This window comes from Schistocerca cancellata, chromosome 2, assembly GCF_023864275.1.
Source record: "Schistocerca cancellata isolate TAMUIC-IGC-003103 chromosome 2, iqSchCanc2.1, whole genome shotgun sequence".
Taxonomy (NCBI): Eukaryota; Metazoa; Arthropoda; class Insecta; order Orthoptera; family Acrididae; genus Schistocerca; species Schistocerca cancellata.
Window position 1 is genome coordinate 451,055,374 of NC_064627.1, and position 14,903 is coordinate 451,070,276.

General features: G+C 37.2%; 1 protein-coding gene across 3 annotated transcripts in view; it reads right to left on the reverse strand.

The window, feature by feature from the left end:
- The window catches only part of LOC126161949 (phospholipid scramblase 1), a 157,632-nt gene that overhangs the window by 37,471 nt on the left and 105,258 nt on the right, over positions 1-14,903 (reverse strand). For all 3 annotated transcript variants that reach the window (XR_007534976.1, XM_049918129.1, XM_049918130.1), the window contains exon 6: positions 11,455-11,619. Coding sequence is in view for 2 of the 3 variants with exons in the window: in XM_049918129.1 (XP_049774086.1) it covers positions 11,455-11,619 (165 nt within the window). In the remaining variant the exon portion in view is untranslated. The remainder of the gene's footprint in view (positions 1-11,454; positions 11,620-14,903) is intronic.

The window sequence follows — 14,903 nt, forward strand, 5'->3', positions numbered from 1 at the left end:
ATAGTCCACGGCAATGTTCTGTCGCTCTATGTGGTCCCGAATGAAATGGTGCCGTATATCAATATGCTTTGCCCTAGCACTAGTAACATCATTTTTAGCTAGGTTTATGGCTCCCTTATTGTCACAGAAGATGGTTGTAGGTTCCTCAATTAAATTGGGTTCTATTTCACTCATTAATGTTTGTAGCCATAATGCTTCCTAAGTGGTGTAAGATAGTGCCATATACTCGGCCTCTACGGTGCTCAATGCAACAGTTTTTTGCTTTTGACAGGACTATGATGTGAGGCCCCCCATTAATTTAAAATAGCAGCCAGTGGTGGAGTATCTGTCTCCCAATTCACTCCCCCAGTCCGCATCGCTCTATCCCTCTAGTTTTGCGTTACCATCTCTATGGTATTTTAACTCATAGTTTGAGGTTCCTCTTAGGTATTGGAATATCCTCTTTACAGCTTTCCAATGCTTTTCCTTTGGGTCTCTGCAATATCTGCTCACTGCATTGGTGGCAAAAGCAATGTCAGGTCGTGACGTTTGAGACAAATATAACAGACTCCCTACTGCTTCTAAATAAGGAACATTCTTGTCACATTCCACATCAGTCTCATTTACACTTAACTTCACTCCTACTTCCATTGGAGTACTTATGGGTTTGCAATCACTCATGCCAAATTTCTTTAATATTTTTTCCGTGTATGATGATTGACTTATGCTCAATTCTTGTCTTTCTTCATCCTTAGTAATCTGCATACCTAAATTGACTTCTCCCAAATCATGCACCTTAAACTTGGTTTGCAGCTGTTTCTTGAAAATTCTCATTTGGCCTTCACTTTCAGTCAGGATAAAGAAATCGTCCACCCATATCGCCATTATTATTATTTCTTCTTTTCTCCCCTTATAGTAAATGCTGGGATCTGCCTTGGATTGTTTCATATTCATATTTATTAGAGTTTCATGTAGACATCGATTCCAGCAACGTCCACTTTGTTTAAGTCCATAAATACTTTTTCTCAAATGCCAAATCTTTTTACTTTCTGATCTGGTTTTTATGGCTTCCCTTGGTGGAATGACATATATCTCCTCCTCCAATTTCCCATTTAAATATGCCGTTTTAACATCCATATGATGAATTATTAAATTTCGTTTTACTGCCAAGGCTAAAAGATATCTCAATGGTGCATACCTGACTACAGGTGAAAAGGTTTCTTCGTAATCTACCCCTTGTTTTTGTGAATATCCTTTTACCACAAGTCTTGCTTTATATTTTGGTGATGAGCTTTCAGGGTTCTTCAAATTGAATACCCATCTTGCCTGCAGTGGTTTCTTATCTCCTGGCATATCTACCCATTCAAAGGTTTCGTTCTGATATAAAGATTCTAATTCTCTCTTCATCACTTCTTTCCATTCTTGAGAGTTTGGGCCACTCATTGCTTCTTCTGCTGTTCTTGGCTCATCATTAAAAGACTGTGCTGTATACATCTCAAAATCCGGATAAGCCTTCGGTTTTGGTACACGAGAAGAACGCCTTAAATTTTTTTCTTCATTTTTTTCATCCTCTAACTCATTGTCATCATAAATTGTATCCATTTGTCCTTGGCTGTCATCTTCCTCTTCTTCACTTTCTATTTCCTCACACAAGGTTCCACCTTCTGAACTAGGTGCAGTTGACTTAGTGGTTTTGCTCTCTTTTGAGTCCTTTCTATTTTCAAAGAATATTACATCTCTACTTGTGACAATATTTTTAGTCAATGGATCCATTAATCGGTAGCCCTTTGAATTTTCACAATAGCCTACAAAAATATACTTTTTAGCTTTCGGATCCCATTTTCCTCCTAGCTGTTTTGGAATATGTACCACTGCATCACACCCAAAAACCCTTATATTGCTTAGATCAGGTTTCTTTCCTATCCATATCTCATAAGGGGTTCTATTCTTTAATGCTTTTGTAGGTGATCTATTGTTCAAATATACAGCTGTTGACACTGCCTCTGCCCAAAAATCTTTGGATAATTCAGCGTCAGTCATCATGCTCCTTGCTTTCTCAACAATGGTCCTATTAGCCCTCTCAGCAACCCCATTTTGAGATGGGCTGTACCTTATGGTAGTTTGATGCCTGATTCCCTTTTCTGCCAGAAGTTTCTTCAATTTCTGATTAATATATTCTCTCCCATTATCAGACCTGATGATCTTGATCTTCTTTCCCGTCCATCTTTCAACCATATTGCAATATTCCTCAAAGATATCTCTCACGTGGTCTTTAGAACTAAGAAAATAAACATGAGTATATCGTGAGTAATCATTAATAAATGTAAGAAAATAATTACTCCCACCTATGGATTCACACTCCATTGGGCCACATACATCTGTGTGGATTAACTGTAAGACTTATGTGGATTTACTCTTACTAGTCTTGAAGGGTAACCTTGCTTGTTTTCTCTTTATACATGTCTCACAAGGATCCTTGGACACACTAAAATTCTGTATTCCCTTTACCATATCCTTTATTATAGACATACTCTTTCTATTTAGATGTCCAAGCCTCTGGTGCCATAAAAAACCTTCTGCTGAATATACTGAATCACTAACATTTTTATGTTTACTGTCAATGGTATCCAACTTAAAAATACCCCTTTCGCTACTTGCTGTAGCTATAACTTCACCACTTTCACTGATTACTCTTCCACCCTGCATGTCAAAAGTGACTGTATTTCCTTTCTTGACAATTTCCCCTACAGACAGCAAGTTAGTTGCCACATTTTTCACATAATGAACATTGTGTGCTGTAACCATATCTGATTCACCATTTACACTTACATGTAGATCTAGTTTCCCAGCCAGGTGACACTGGAGCTTGTTGCCATCAACAGTAGATATTCCCATATGAGTCTTATCTTTGATGTCATAAAGAAGTGATTTATCTTTAACAATACGCACAGATGCACCTGAGTCTAAAATCCATTCCATATCATGATTACTCATCCCACCAAAAGAATAAAAACATGAGAGTGCCTTACTTTTGTTATTGGTCCCTCTCTGGGCTATCAGTAACATACCTCTTTTGCTGAGTGTCTGATCTTGGGCTTACTTTTTCTTTGCACTGAGATGCAATATGTCCCATCTTCTGACATTTATAGCACCTCACCGGTTTCTTCTTTTTGTTTTTTGAGTACAGAGCAGACGCACCTTCCTTCTCCAATGTACAACAGCTTGGAGCACTCTTTAGTCCTGCAGGATTTTCACCTTAACACTGTTGCCTATGATTGGTATACCCGAGCTTTCAAGTCCCATAATCATAGGTGCATACCTTTCGGGCAGTCCTGCCAACAGCAATGTTCCTATCCATTCATCAGCGATCTCGAATCTGATGTTTCTCAGTCGGTTCGACGTGGTTATTATTTTGTTAACGTATTCGTCTACACTCTTACATTTGTCCAGACGAGTGGTAATTAACTCGCGTAATAATCCTACTTTTCTCGTAAGACCACCATCCTCGAATGCACTTCGTAAATTGTCCCAGACTTCTTTCGCTGTAGCAGCTTTTTCAATGTGAACATAATTCACGGAATCAATCAGTAATATCAATTTTGATTTTGCTTTCCTATCCTTATTTGAATAATTCTGATCTGTGGATTTCATTGTCCCATCTACCACGTCCCATAGGTCGTCTAAACGTAAATACGCTTCTACTGCGAACTTCCAGGTTGCATAGTTTTCGCGACCTATAAGTCTTTCAATCTGTGGAATTTGTGCCGCACTCATTCTTAATGGTAACTTGCTTTTTATTGCCGTAAAGAACACTGAAAAATAATGCGGAAAAAAATTGTGATCGTCTTGTAAGGATAACTCGCACTTCACGTAAATTAGAACTTTTCCAATACTTTCTCCCTACTATTTTATTGATATACTTATTCCAAATGTAGCCTGGGCCCATAACCTATTGGAATTTGCGCAGCTGATTAAGTATTAAGGAGAAAAAAGGACATTTTACTAATAACTATATTTGCACATTCAAGAACAAATAAGAATTTACAGCGAACATAACAGAATAATTAGCACACACAAAGAGTGTTAGACAATGCCAAAGAGGTCTATTTTACACAGTGCACTTTGCGACATCACACACGAAATATACTGTTCACACAATTCCAACATATAACATTTGTTTTCCCATCCACCAAAACACAAATGCACAAAAACACAGAATGACTCTTAACGACACTTTGCTGTCCGAGGGAGCGTTTGTGATGGCTTTTCAGAAAGTGGCAAAAACTAATGTACCTGAAACTTTTTCTTATGTCTGTATGACATGATTTAATGCAACCCAAATATAAAAATTAACTGAAAAGAAATGTTTCTTGTTGTTGATAATCTGATATTCGATAACTGGCACATTGCTATGTGACATATCAGATTATAAAATACAGTTTTATTTACCATCTTTATAAATGCTAAAGAGTCACATGATAGGAAACACTTCACTGTAATGCTGCTTGAAATTTTCTTTCAGTTCTTCAAGCTCTGACTGGTGTTCCTCTTGCGACAAATTTCTGAACTGATATTTATGACAGTTACTTAAGTGCTGTTCAATCAAGCACTTTTTAAATTCATGAGATTCCGATGAAATAATAAACATTTGGCAAGATTTTTGACAACAGTTCAAAAGAAATTAATTTCCCACTCAGGTTTAAATTATGCAGATGTTGTTGACCATCCATCTCTATCCACTGTAGCCTTACATCTGTTGACTGACGGCTTTGTGTCGCATCAATGCTTTTGATTACTGCTGGCGAAGTGGTATGTATTCTGTACAAAGCATATGTACAGCGTCATGGCAAGGCACGGTGGGCAGACCGCACGGTCAGCTAAGTGCACGGCTTGGCCACTGCAACAACATAAGAATTCGCCCAGGGCGCTGGCCTCCGGAGATCGCAGGTGCTAGCGCCCCAGGAGCAGAGTCTCGATGAGCCTGATCTAGAATTTAGATGGCAACAGTGATCTACAGTGTTGTTACCATGGACTGCATACTGTCAGCTCTCTTCCGTAGTTCGATAAATGCCTCTAACAATCATAATTCAACAAATTCTCCTGAACATCTGTGAGTAATTTATGCTTTTAAAATTGAAATGCATCACTTGGGAAACAAAATTATTATTTTCCAAATTTCTAGTATAGCTGAAGAGGGTACCACCTCATTTATATATTATCAGTAATGCAAGAAGTATGGTTATCATTTCATTGACCACATTAAAAAAAGCTGTCGAATGAGATACGGGAGTGTTCCATGACCATTTGTAATGTTGATGAATTAAGAAATATCAAGAATTTGATTTAGGGGAATTTTAAATGTGGTTTATTTCTTCAATTACACAGACCTGGAAATTAATAACCATTAGAATGGCAGGAATAAGAGAACTTTTAATCTTTCCTTCTGCAATTGGCTTCCAACACTGTCAATCCTTTCCTTCTTGAGCACAACAATGCTGATCCTCTGACCTCATTTGCATGGTAACGTGGTAAAACATGAAGGTATTCCTCTAATGCAATAGCCAATATGCTCTCTGGATAAAATCTCATTGTGTATTTAATATTCATTTATGATTACTTGCACTTCCCCCAACACGAGCTCAATGAAACTATTTTGAGAACTCACATAAGGTAATTACACAGGAAATGGTGGAGAGGTATAGTAAACTGAAAAGCGAGCAGTGCTCATGGAGGAGGAAATTACCTTTCCTGGAAGAATGCTAAAGCTGGTGCACAAGATGACCACTCTTCACCCTTATTCTTTCCTCACTGTTATGCACTCAGAACACAATTTATCCCATAACATGGCTCTAATGCATCTACATGCAGTACACATTTTTAACATTTGTTTTTAACCCACTTCATTTAGCAATAAATATTGATTTAAACCATTGAAGCACTATATTTCATTATTTGCGATTTTTTCATCTCTTGCAATGCTGAGACTATTAGCCCTAGAGCAAAAAGGAACAGAGCCTTTTTTGTAAGAAATTTAATGTAATTTAATTTTGTACTGGGAAACATTTTTGGTACAAGCAATGGTATTCATGTTATTCAAGAAAAATGCAAAAAGTGACCTTCAAACAGCCCCTCCATCCCACACTCACTCCCCACTGATCACAATTTTTAGTATGTTGTTCATGACTCTCCCTTCTACCACAGTAAAATAATTTATGACTACATGAACTGTTTCCCCTAATTTTCCTTCATTGACTGGACTAGATGGCAATTGAGAAGACATTTAAATGGGGTGCTGCTGCTGTGAGGTTGGGAAAGCTAAAAACAGCTGGGGGAACATAATGCTCCAAGAAAAGACCTTGAAACTATGTAAGTAGACTTTCGTGGGATAGTCCACATCTAACTCCAAGAGTCTTAAATTTCCAGTTTTCAATTTTTCCCACGAGTTAAACAAAGCTGTGATCATATGTTCTACAATTCTTCATATACATTCAATATTTCCAGTTAGCCCTAGTTCATATGAGTTCCACACACTTGATCAGTATTGATACAGTGCTGTAACAAATACGTTTGAGAAGGCCACATGCAGAATCCCAGTTTGGGTGGGTTATTGTTCTTAGTTCCTATTTGACTTAGGAACATGGGGTACAAAGTTTTTGGTTTAGCCCAGAGTGGTTGCCATTTGTTTAGCCATTCAAACCCCTGCCATACTGTAGCTATGATACAGTATATTAAGCATAGTTTGAACAAAGAATTGGAGCTGGTGCCCAGGCAAATTGTGCAAATCAGTTTTTATTTGCACCTTTTGGATTTTACATGAAAATATGTGCAAAAAATATGTTGGTCTGGGAGGTTTTTTTCAGTGTGCCACTTCTATACTTCAAATTTGTATGAATCAGTTCAAACTCTGCACTAAGTAAGATAAATGGATACACTCCAAGCGAAATTTTTTTAAATCATATAATCTTTATCCATTGCCGGGATATAATGAAGTAAAGTCGAGGTAAATGTAGTAAGACACATTCATTCTTACATGAATTGAATGCCCAGAAACAGTTTAAAGTGATTAAAATAAATAAAAACGCATTATTAAGATAAAATTGAAATCTTGCTTTCAAAAATCTAGCTTCATTTGGATTTTATATGCAAAAAACACTTTTTTTTTTAGTTTTTTTACTTGTGCCAGTTCTGTGTTTCAGTCTGGTTCAAATTTTGTATTGAGGTAGACAAATATATGTAACTAATGTTTGTGTTGTTGTTTTGTGAGAGCCTTATCCATTGACATGATATAAGGAACATGGTTTGAAAGGCAATAAATAGCCTACACCTGATCAGTTGTCACCAGAGTCAACAAAATCCGGGGAGGATAATGGTTCAAACCCACATCTGACCAAGCTGATTTAGGTTTTCCACGATTTCCCTACACTGCTTAAGGCAAATGCCAGGATATTTCCTTCAAAAGGGCATGGCCGCTTTCCTTCCCCATCCTTCCTCAATCCGAGTTTGTTGTTGACGGAAAGTTAAACATTAATCTCCTCCTCCTCCTCAACAAAAATCTACATCGGCTGCCAAGCTATGGCAGTCTAATGCTAAAATTATAGTAGAGTAGAAGTTGGGAACCAGAATGAAAAATACCCCTATCATAGCACAAAAAAGCTGAGTATGTCCTGGGCAGACTTAGGGATTTAAAAGAAGGGAACTACCTTATCAATTTCTCTGGCAGCTTCAAAGACATTTAAATCAAAACATCTTGACACATTTGCACTTTTTCATGAGCTCTACATCTACATCTACATCTACACCTAAACTGATATTCCGCAATCCACCTTATGGTGCATGGCAGAGGGTACCCCGTACCACTACTAGTCATTTCCTTTCCTCTTCCACTCGCATACAGAACAAAGAAAAAAATGACTGTATTTGCCTCCATATGAGTCCTAATTTCTAGTATCTTTGTGGTCCTTAGAAGCAATGTGTGTTGGAGGCAACAGAATTGTTCTGCAGTCAGCTTCTAATGTCGGTTCTCCAAATTTCTCAATACTGTTTGTTCCTCGAAAAGAATGTCGCCTTTTCTCCAGGGATCCCCATTTGAGTTCTCAAAGCATCTCTGTAACACTTGCATGTTGTTCAAACCTACCAGTAACAAATCTAGCAGTGCATCTCTGAACTGCTTTGAAGTCTTCCTTTAATCCAACCTGGTATGGATCCCAAAACACTTGGGCAGTACTCAAGAGCAGGTCACACTAGTATCCTATATGAACCACACTTTCCTAGAATTCCCCCAATAAACTGAAGTTGACCATTTGTCTTTCCTACCACAATCCTCGCATGATCTTTTCATTTCATATTGCTTTGGAACTTTATGCCCAGATATTTAAATGATGTGACTCTGTTAAGCAGGACACTACTAATGCTTATCCAAACATTACAGGTTTGTTTTTCTTACTCATAAGCATTAACTTGAATTTTTCTACATTTAGAGCTCGCTGTAGTTCATCACACCAACTAGAAAATTTTCTGTCATCTTGTATGCTCTTACAGTGACTCAAAGATGACACTTTCCCCGTACACCACAGCATCATCAGCAAACAACTGCAGATTGCTGACTACCCTGTCCACCAAATCATTAATGTACATACAGAATAATAGTAGTCCTATCACACTTCCCGGGGGAACTCCTGACAATACTCTTGTCTCAGATGAAAATTCACCATTGAGGAGAACATACTGGGTTCTATAACTTAAGATGTCTTCGAGCCACTCACAAATCTGTAAAGTTTTTCTATATGATTGTATCTTCTTTAACAGCCTGAAATGGGGCACTAGGTCAAATGTTTTCTGCAAATCTAGAAATACGGAATCTGCTGCTGCCCTTCATCCAGAGTTCACAGTATGACATGTGAAAAGTGATTGGGTGGAAGCCTTAGAACCACTTAGTGATTTTACATAGGACCACAATTTTCTCGAGTTCTCAGCCAAATCTTTTACTAAGGTGTGACGGTGATGATAGTTGCATGCTTCATGCATACATATTTTCAGCTTCCTCAGCAGTTTCTGAACCTTGTTATTAAACCTACAGTGGGTCTTTTTCCATCCTTAACTGACTGAACAGGCACATAATTCTGCAGATCATGATTTACAATCTGCTAAATCTCTGCCCGTAATTCCCCTACATCCAACTTACTGGAACTAAATACTGTCAGTTCCTTGTGTGGGATGCTAACAACTGCTTATCTCCTCTTTCTAGCAGAAATACTATCCTCACCTTCTTAACTGATTTATTAACTTTAGTAACCATAGCTACTATAGTGACATCATGATCACTAATATCCATTTCTGTACTGATGTTGTCGATAAGGTCCTGCCTCTTTGTAACTACAAGGTCCAAGACATGTCCACTGTGTGTGGACTGCTGAACTAGCTGCTCAAGACAGTTTTCAGTAAACATGTTCAAAAGTATTTTCACATCACTGTCTGTCTGTACTCCTCGAAATGAATCAATAGACATCCCGGTCTATGTTGTCTGTTAAAAGTCACCTCCAACTAGCTACTGACTACAGACATTCTTCAAGACTCTACAACTGTCACAGGAAAACTGACTGGCCAGTAAAAACATCCAACAATTAACTTGATTTCACCTACACCTGTTACATGCAACCAGATAGTTTCACTGTCACACTTAACTTCCACGTCAATAGAAACAATATTTTTGTCAACTGCAATGAATGCTCCTCCTCCTATCTTTCCAATATACATTCCATTCCTTGCTAAATATCCCAGACTTCTCATTTTGGGTCCCAGCCAGCTTTCGATCTCAAGAATAATTTGAGCATGAGAACTGACGTGGAGAGCAGGAACTTCGTTACGAATACTTTGACAATTTACTGATACAATTTTGAGTCTGACTTCCCTTGCTGCATATGAATTGGCGAATGTGCATCAGTGTACCTCAAACTACCATCTAACCCTGTTTCCCCAGCTCAATGAGCTCTCTCAGCTGCAAGGTGTTGGCACACCTGTGTCTTGCAATTGATAAGATGAAGTCTCTGATCTTGTGCCCAAAAACCAGAAGATTTGACAGTCATAGTAAACAATACACAATATCATATGGATGAAGAGCATACATGCAATAGCTAAGAAAGTTTTTCTGGGGGGGGGGGGGGGGGGGAGGGGGGGGAGATAAGACATGTGAACTAACATAAGAAAAGTAAAAACGTGCAAATATGTGAAGATGTTTTGATTTAAATATCTTTGAAGCTGCCAGATAAGTTGAAAAGCTACATAGTTCCCTTCGCTTGTATCCCTAACTCCACCCAGAATGTATTCACCTTTTTTGTCCTGGACACATTCACCTTTTTTGTGCTATGATAGGAGCATTTTTCATTCTTCTCTAATACAGGTGCATGAGTGTGTTGTAAATAGTCTCCCTTGTATGTCAACAGCTTTTTCGCAATATTCTACCAATGAATCAAAGTCTGTCACACAGCTTTACCTATTATTGAGCATATGTGATCAATACATTTCATATTTCCACAAATTGTTACCCAGGTATTTGTATGAGTTGACTGATTCCAACAGTGACTCACTAATATTGTAGTCTACTTTTCTGCATTTAGTGAGGAGCACAACTTTAACATTAAAGCAAGTTGCCAATCTCTGGACCACTATGAAATCTTTATGAAGATCTGACTGTATAATAGTGTGCTTGGTGTCTGCTGGCAACCTGTAAAAAACTTCTGCACTAGAATGAACACTCCATTCTAAACTGTAGACATGGAACACAGTTTATATAGAAAATATTTTTACTTCTACTAAAATGCTCAGATACAGATGATGGCATATGTGGTTTTAAGCATTACATCACTCAGATTCATGTATAATTACTCCATCCTTTTAGCACCCACTCAAATATTACATTTATTCATCTGACAGTGTGTTTCATTCATGGCTTGTAATATCGCCAAGAGAGAGAGAGAGAGAGAGAGAGAGAGAGAGAGAGAGAGAGAGAGAGAAAATTCATATTAGTGTAAGGAGCATTCTCAGTGACTTACATCATGTCATCATTTAGATAAGGCTACAGTCAAATCCCCTTCCCTCAAACATCATTAAAATATCTTCCCAATGCAGAACTGTCTCCAGAAAGCCTAAATCAGAGATGACTTTGCAGAACCTTCACTTGGCAAGAAAATACTAGCTATTTGATGTTCACTACACACAGGAAGTTTTGTTCTTCTGACATTACCCTGCCGTGAAGATGCCTTAGCAGAAGTGCCTTTTTTGGTCTTTCACCTTCTGAATACTACTAGCCTTAACATGTGTTTTTTCTGTCCTGTTAGACCTGTTGCTTAACTACTTATGTTTTCTGTACACTTTTCTCCACCGTCTCTAGAGTACTGAAGTTGTTGGAGACATCTACGTAGATAGCACACGTGCAGCGTCTCTTAATCCCATGGCCAGATTTGACAAGTTTGACCTTACCTTAAATTCTACATCACCACAAATACTGTATGTGCAAATTGGGCCTTCAATCCTCAGCACAACATCACCAGCTGCATTCTTTATGCTAAACTGAGGTGACAGAATGCTCCATTCTTGCTGAATGTATCCAACAGTAGTTCCTGGAGGTGATGATACTTCCATGCTCTGCAGAAGGAAAGAAAGAAATATATGTTAATAAATATGTATACATACACATATGTTTGTCGACATACAAAATAAGCTTTAGACATGACAAGAGACAAACAAGATACATGCCCTACACTATTGTTTAACAAACTGAAAGACTTAACATATACTAGTTTATAAATAATTTCTATTTCCGAAATTAAAGTAAAGCCTTATGATTAAAACAATGCTCTAATGATAAATGTAATGGACTGTATGCTAAGTTGAAAGCATAACTTGTTCTTGTTGATGATGTGATGGCGATAATGTAGTGGTAAGAGTAATGACTTTGTTCCAAGCACTCAAATTTAAAATAGATTAATTTAAAATGTGTATTGTGATCTTTGTTTAATGTACACCGTCAACATATAATTAGATGAAGAGAAATCAGAACTGAAAAAAATCATAACTATTTATCACATAAGGTCACGAGATATCAGTACAGAAATGCATAAAATCTTGTCCATAACAGTCTGAGAAGTGGGCCACACATTAAAGAAGTTTTAAAAACTCAGCTCATTCAACATACTGCCAGCTGAAACAAAAGGGATTGGTGTATTATAACTAACCTGTTACCATCTTGCTGTAATTAAATATAACAAAGATCAGCAACACGATGATTGGTTTGAAAACTGAAGTGTTTTATTGGACACATTGAGGATAACATGCTCTTGCTTTGCTACAGTTTATAAACTGCTTCATGTATCACACTGAGAGCAACGAAAGTTGAGGTTTTCTATGAAAAGCACTCCCACTGTCATATTCTCACTCTAAAATTCAGTCAGCAGAATATGAAAGCCCTAAAAAGAATATGTAATGATACATGTACGCATACCGATTATCGTTACCTCAAAAATGATGTTCACTTCATGAGATGGCAACACATGTAGACCAGACGATCTGTCTGAAAGTGAGTGTCAAAATTAAACATAAGCATATGTCATCTAGTGGAAATAAGATGAAATAAGGCAGAACGACATCACATGCTAAGAACTGTACTGAAGGATGTTGCCACCTAGTGAGAAAAATATGTAATATAAGGCATTCTTTTCTGTGTAGTATATAAAATGAATTATTTGTCAAAATGTTGGTTTTGTTACATGTAAAACAAAGAACTAAATAATACTGCAAAAAGAATTACATATTTAAACAGAGAGAAACGGTTAGGATTATTTGGATGTGACATAAGTAAGATGGCAGGACAAAGGACACTATGTAAGCCCACCTTTTTCATTAGTCTTTGTGTGTCTTGCTTATGAAGTTGTTCTTTAGGAGTGATAGAAAGATGTCTGTTCTTAAGATTCATAGTGCAAAGCCACTTCTGTAAAAATGAGTGAGCAGACAGTATAGTGCCTCGACAAACTGTATTAATAATGCTACTTGTGAAAAATTAGTATGTACAATAGCTGTACAATGACAAAGTGGATTAACTGTGGCTCTATATTTGCATATAATGAGGAGCCAGTATCACGACATTAATATGGACATTGAAAGGCTTGCAATGGATGCTGGCTAGCATTTCATATTATGTATTCAGCAGCTTGTAAGTGGTGCAAGCTACCTTCAAGAGCCATAAGTTAAAGTGGTACAGCTGTTAGAAATTTATGTGGCATTTTCAATGGAAGCAAACTTAAAGCTCAGCACAGTAACTGAACATCGAAATGTTTTTATTCTGAGTGTTATCAGAAACTGTGAACAAGTCTGACAGCAGCCATTACTGAAAGTTAAAGTGTGCTAATTGAATTTTTGAATAATTATATTATTATTATTATTATTATTATTATTATTATTAACAGCATAGTGCACAATGTGCTTTTATTCACAAAGTGTGAGTGATTTCAAACTTGTGTTGCCCTTAACTAATATCATTTCCCATGTTCAACAACAGTTACTAAAATAAAGTAATAGCATGGAAAAGCAATTTATAACATCAAAAGATGATCAGCACTCATAATTCGAAAGATCTACCTTTCTCCACCTAAAATATCATCTAGCTGTGAACTATGCCAAGAAGTACACATCAAAAGATAATATGCCAAATTCTATATTACAAAGAGTAGGCATTGCCATAACTGAAATCAGGGAAATGGTACATCTTTTTGCATGTGACAGAATTCTAATATTTTTAAAGTATCAAGGAACGTCATAAAAATTACATTCACTATATTCACTATTATCATATCATTATGATAAAGTGAACTTTCACTTACTTTTGCAGACAGTAACAACTTATAAATAAATATGTTAAAAGTTTCTGATTAAAACACCAACCACCACAGTGTGCACTGAGCCTTCAGCCCAATGCAGATTAACTGTACAATTATCTTCTGGGTAGTAATTCCTTATACTTACTGAAATGTTTTTTATATTATGATGGTTCATGTACTTAAGTGTAGACAGATTCAAGTGATTTTATTATATTGTTTTATGGGTTACGCTAAGGTTTCTTGTACAGTCATCTCAAAATGATGAAACGGTGAATTGTTCAGACAATGTTTCCATCTCTATGCAGTCAAAATTCAAATTACTTATATTTATTTGTGCACTGGCTTGTATGCACAATCACATAATAAACTGCACTTTGATGAAAGTATTAATGAGCAGATACAGCATGTGGCTGTTAACTTTCCAATGTCCGATGCTGCACTGTGAAATGCAGGCAATTCCTAATTAGGAAAGGACTAATTGAAAGAAAAGGAATGGTAGCATCACAAATAGAATAGCACTTCGACATCCAATGCAAAAATATTACAATTTAGTAATACTGTAGTGGTGTAGCAATTACAGCTGTGTTGTTAAATCTGAGTGAGTCATGCCAGTGGCAGCCAAGTAAATCAAGTACAGTGTTGCCACAAGTATTAACAGCAGGGATCTGTTAGATAATACTTATTTCATTACGATACTACTGTAATAGAAGTGAGATTGTCGTAATAGCATCCTTTTACACTTATGGGCTGAGAGAAGGGTCTTTCAATGGCAGTTTCAGAAGAAGGAAACAGGAAGAGAGGTAAAATGGATATTTCACACATGCTGCAACTTTGGCTGCCCAGTAGTAGCTATAGGGTTAATTATGATATAATATTGTTTCTAAATGGTGATGCTACTTGAAATATCCATCATAAACATACCAATGTTAGAGGCCAAAGGCATGCAGAAAGGGCAGGAGGGGGAGGGATGGAGTGGGCATGGTGTACAGGGCAAGAGGGGGAGGGATGGAGTGGGCATGGTGTACAGGGCAGAGAGGGAGAGGGGGAGGAGTGTGT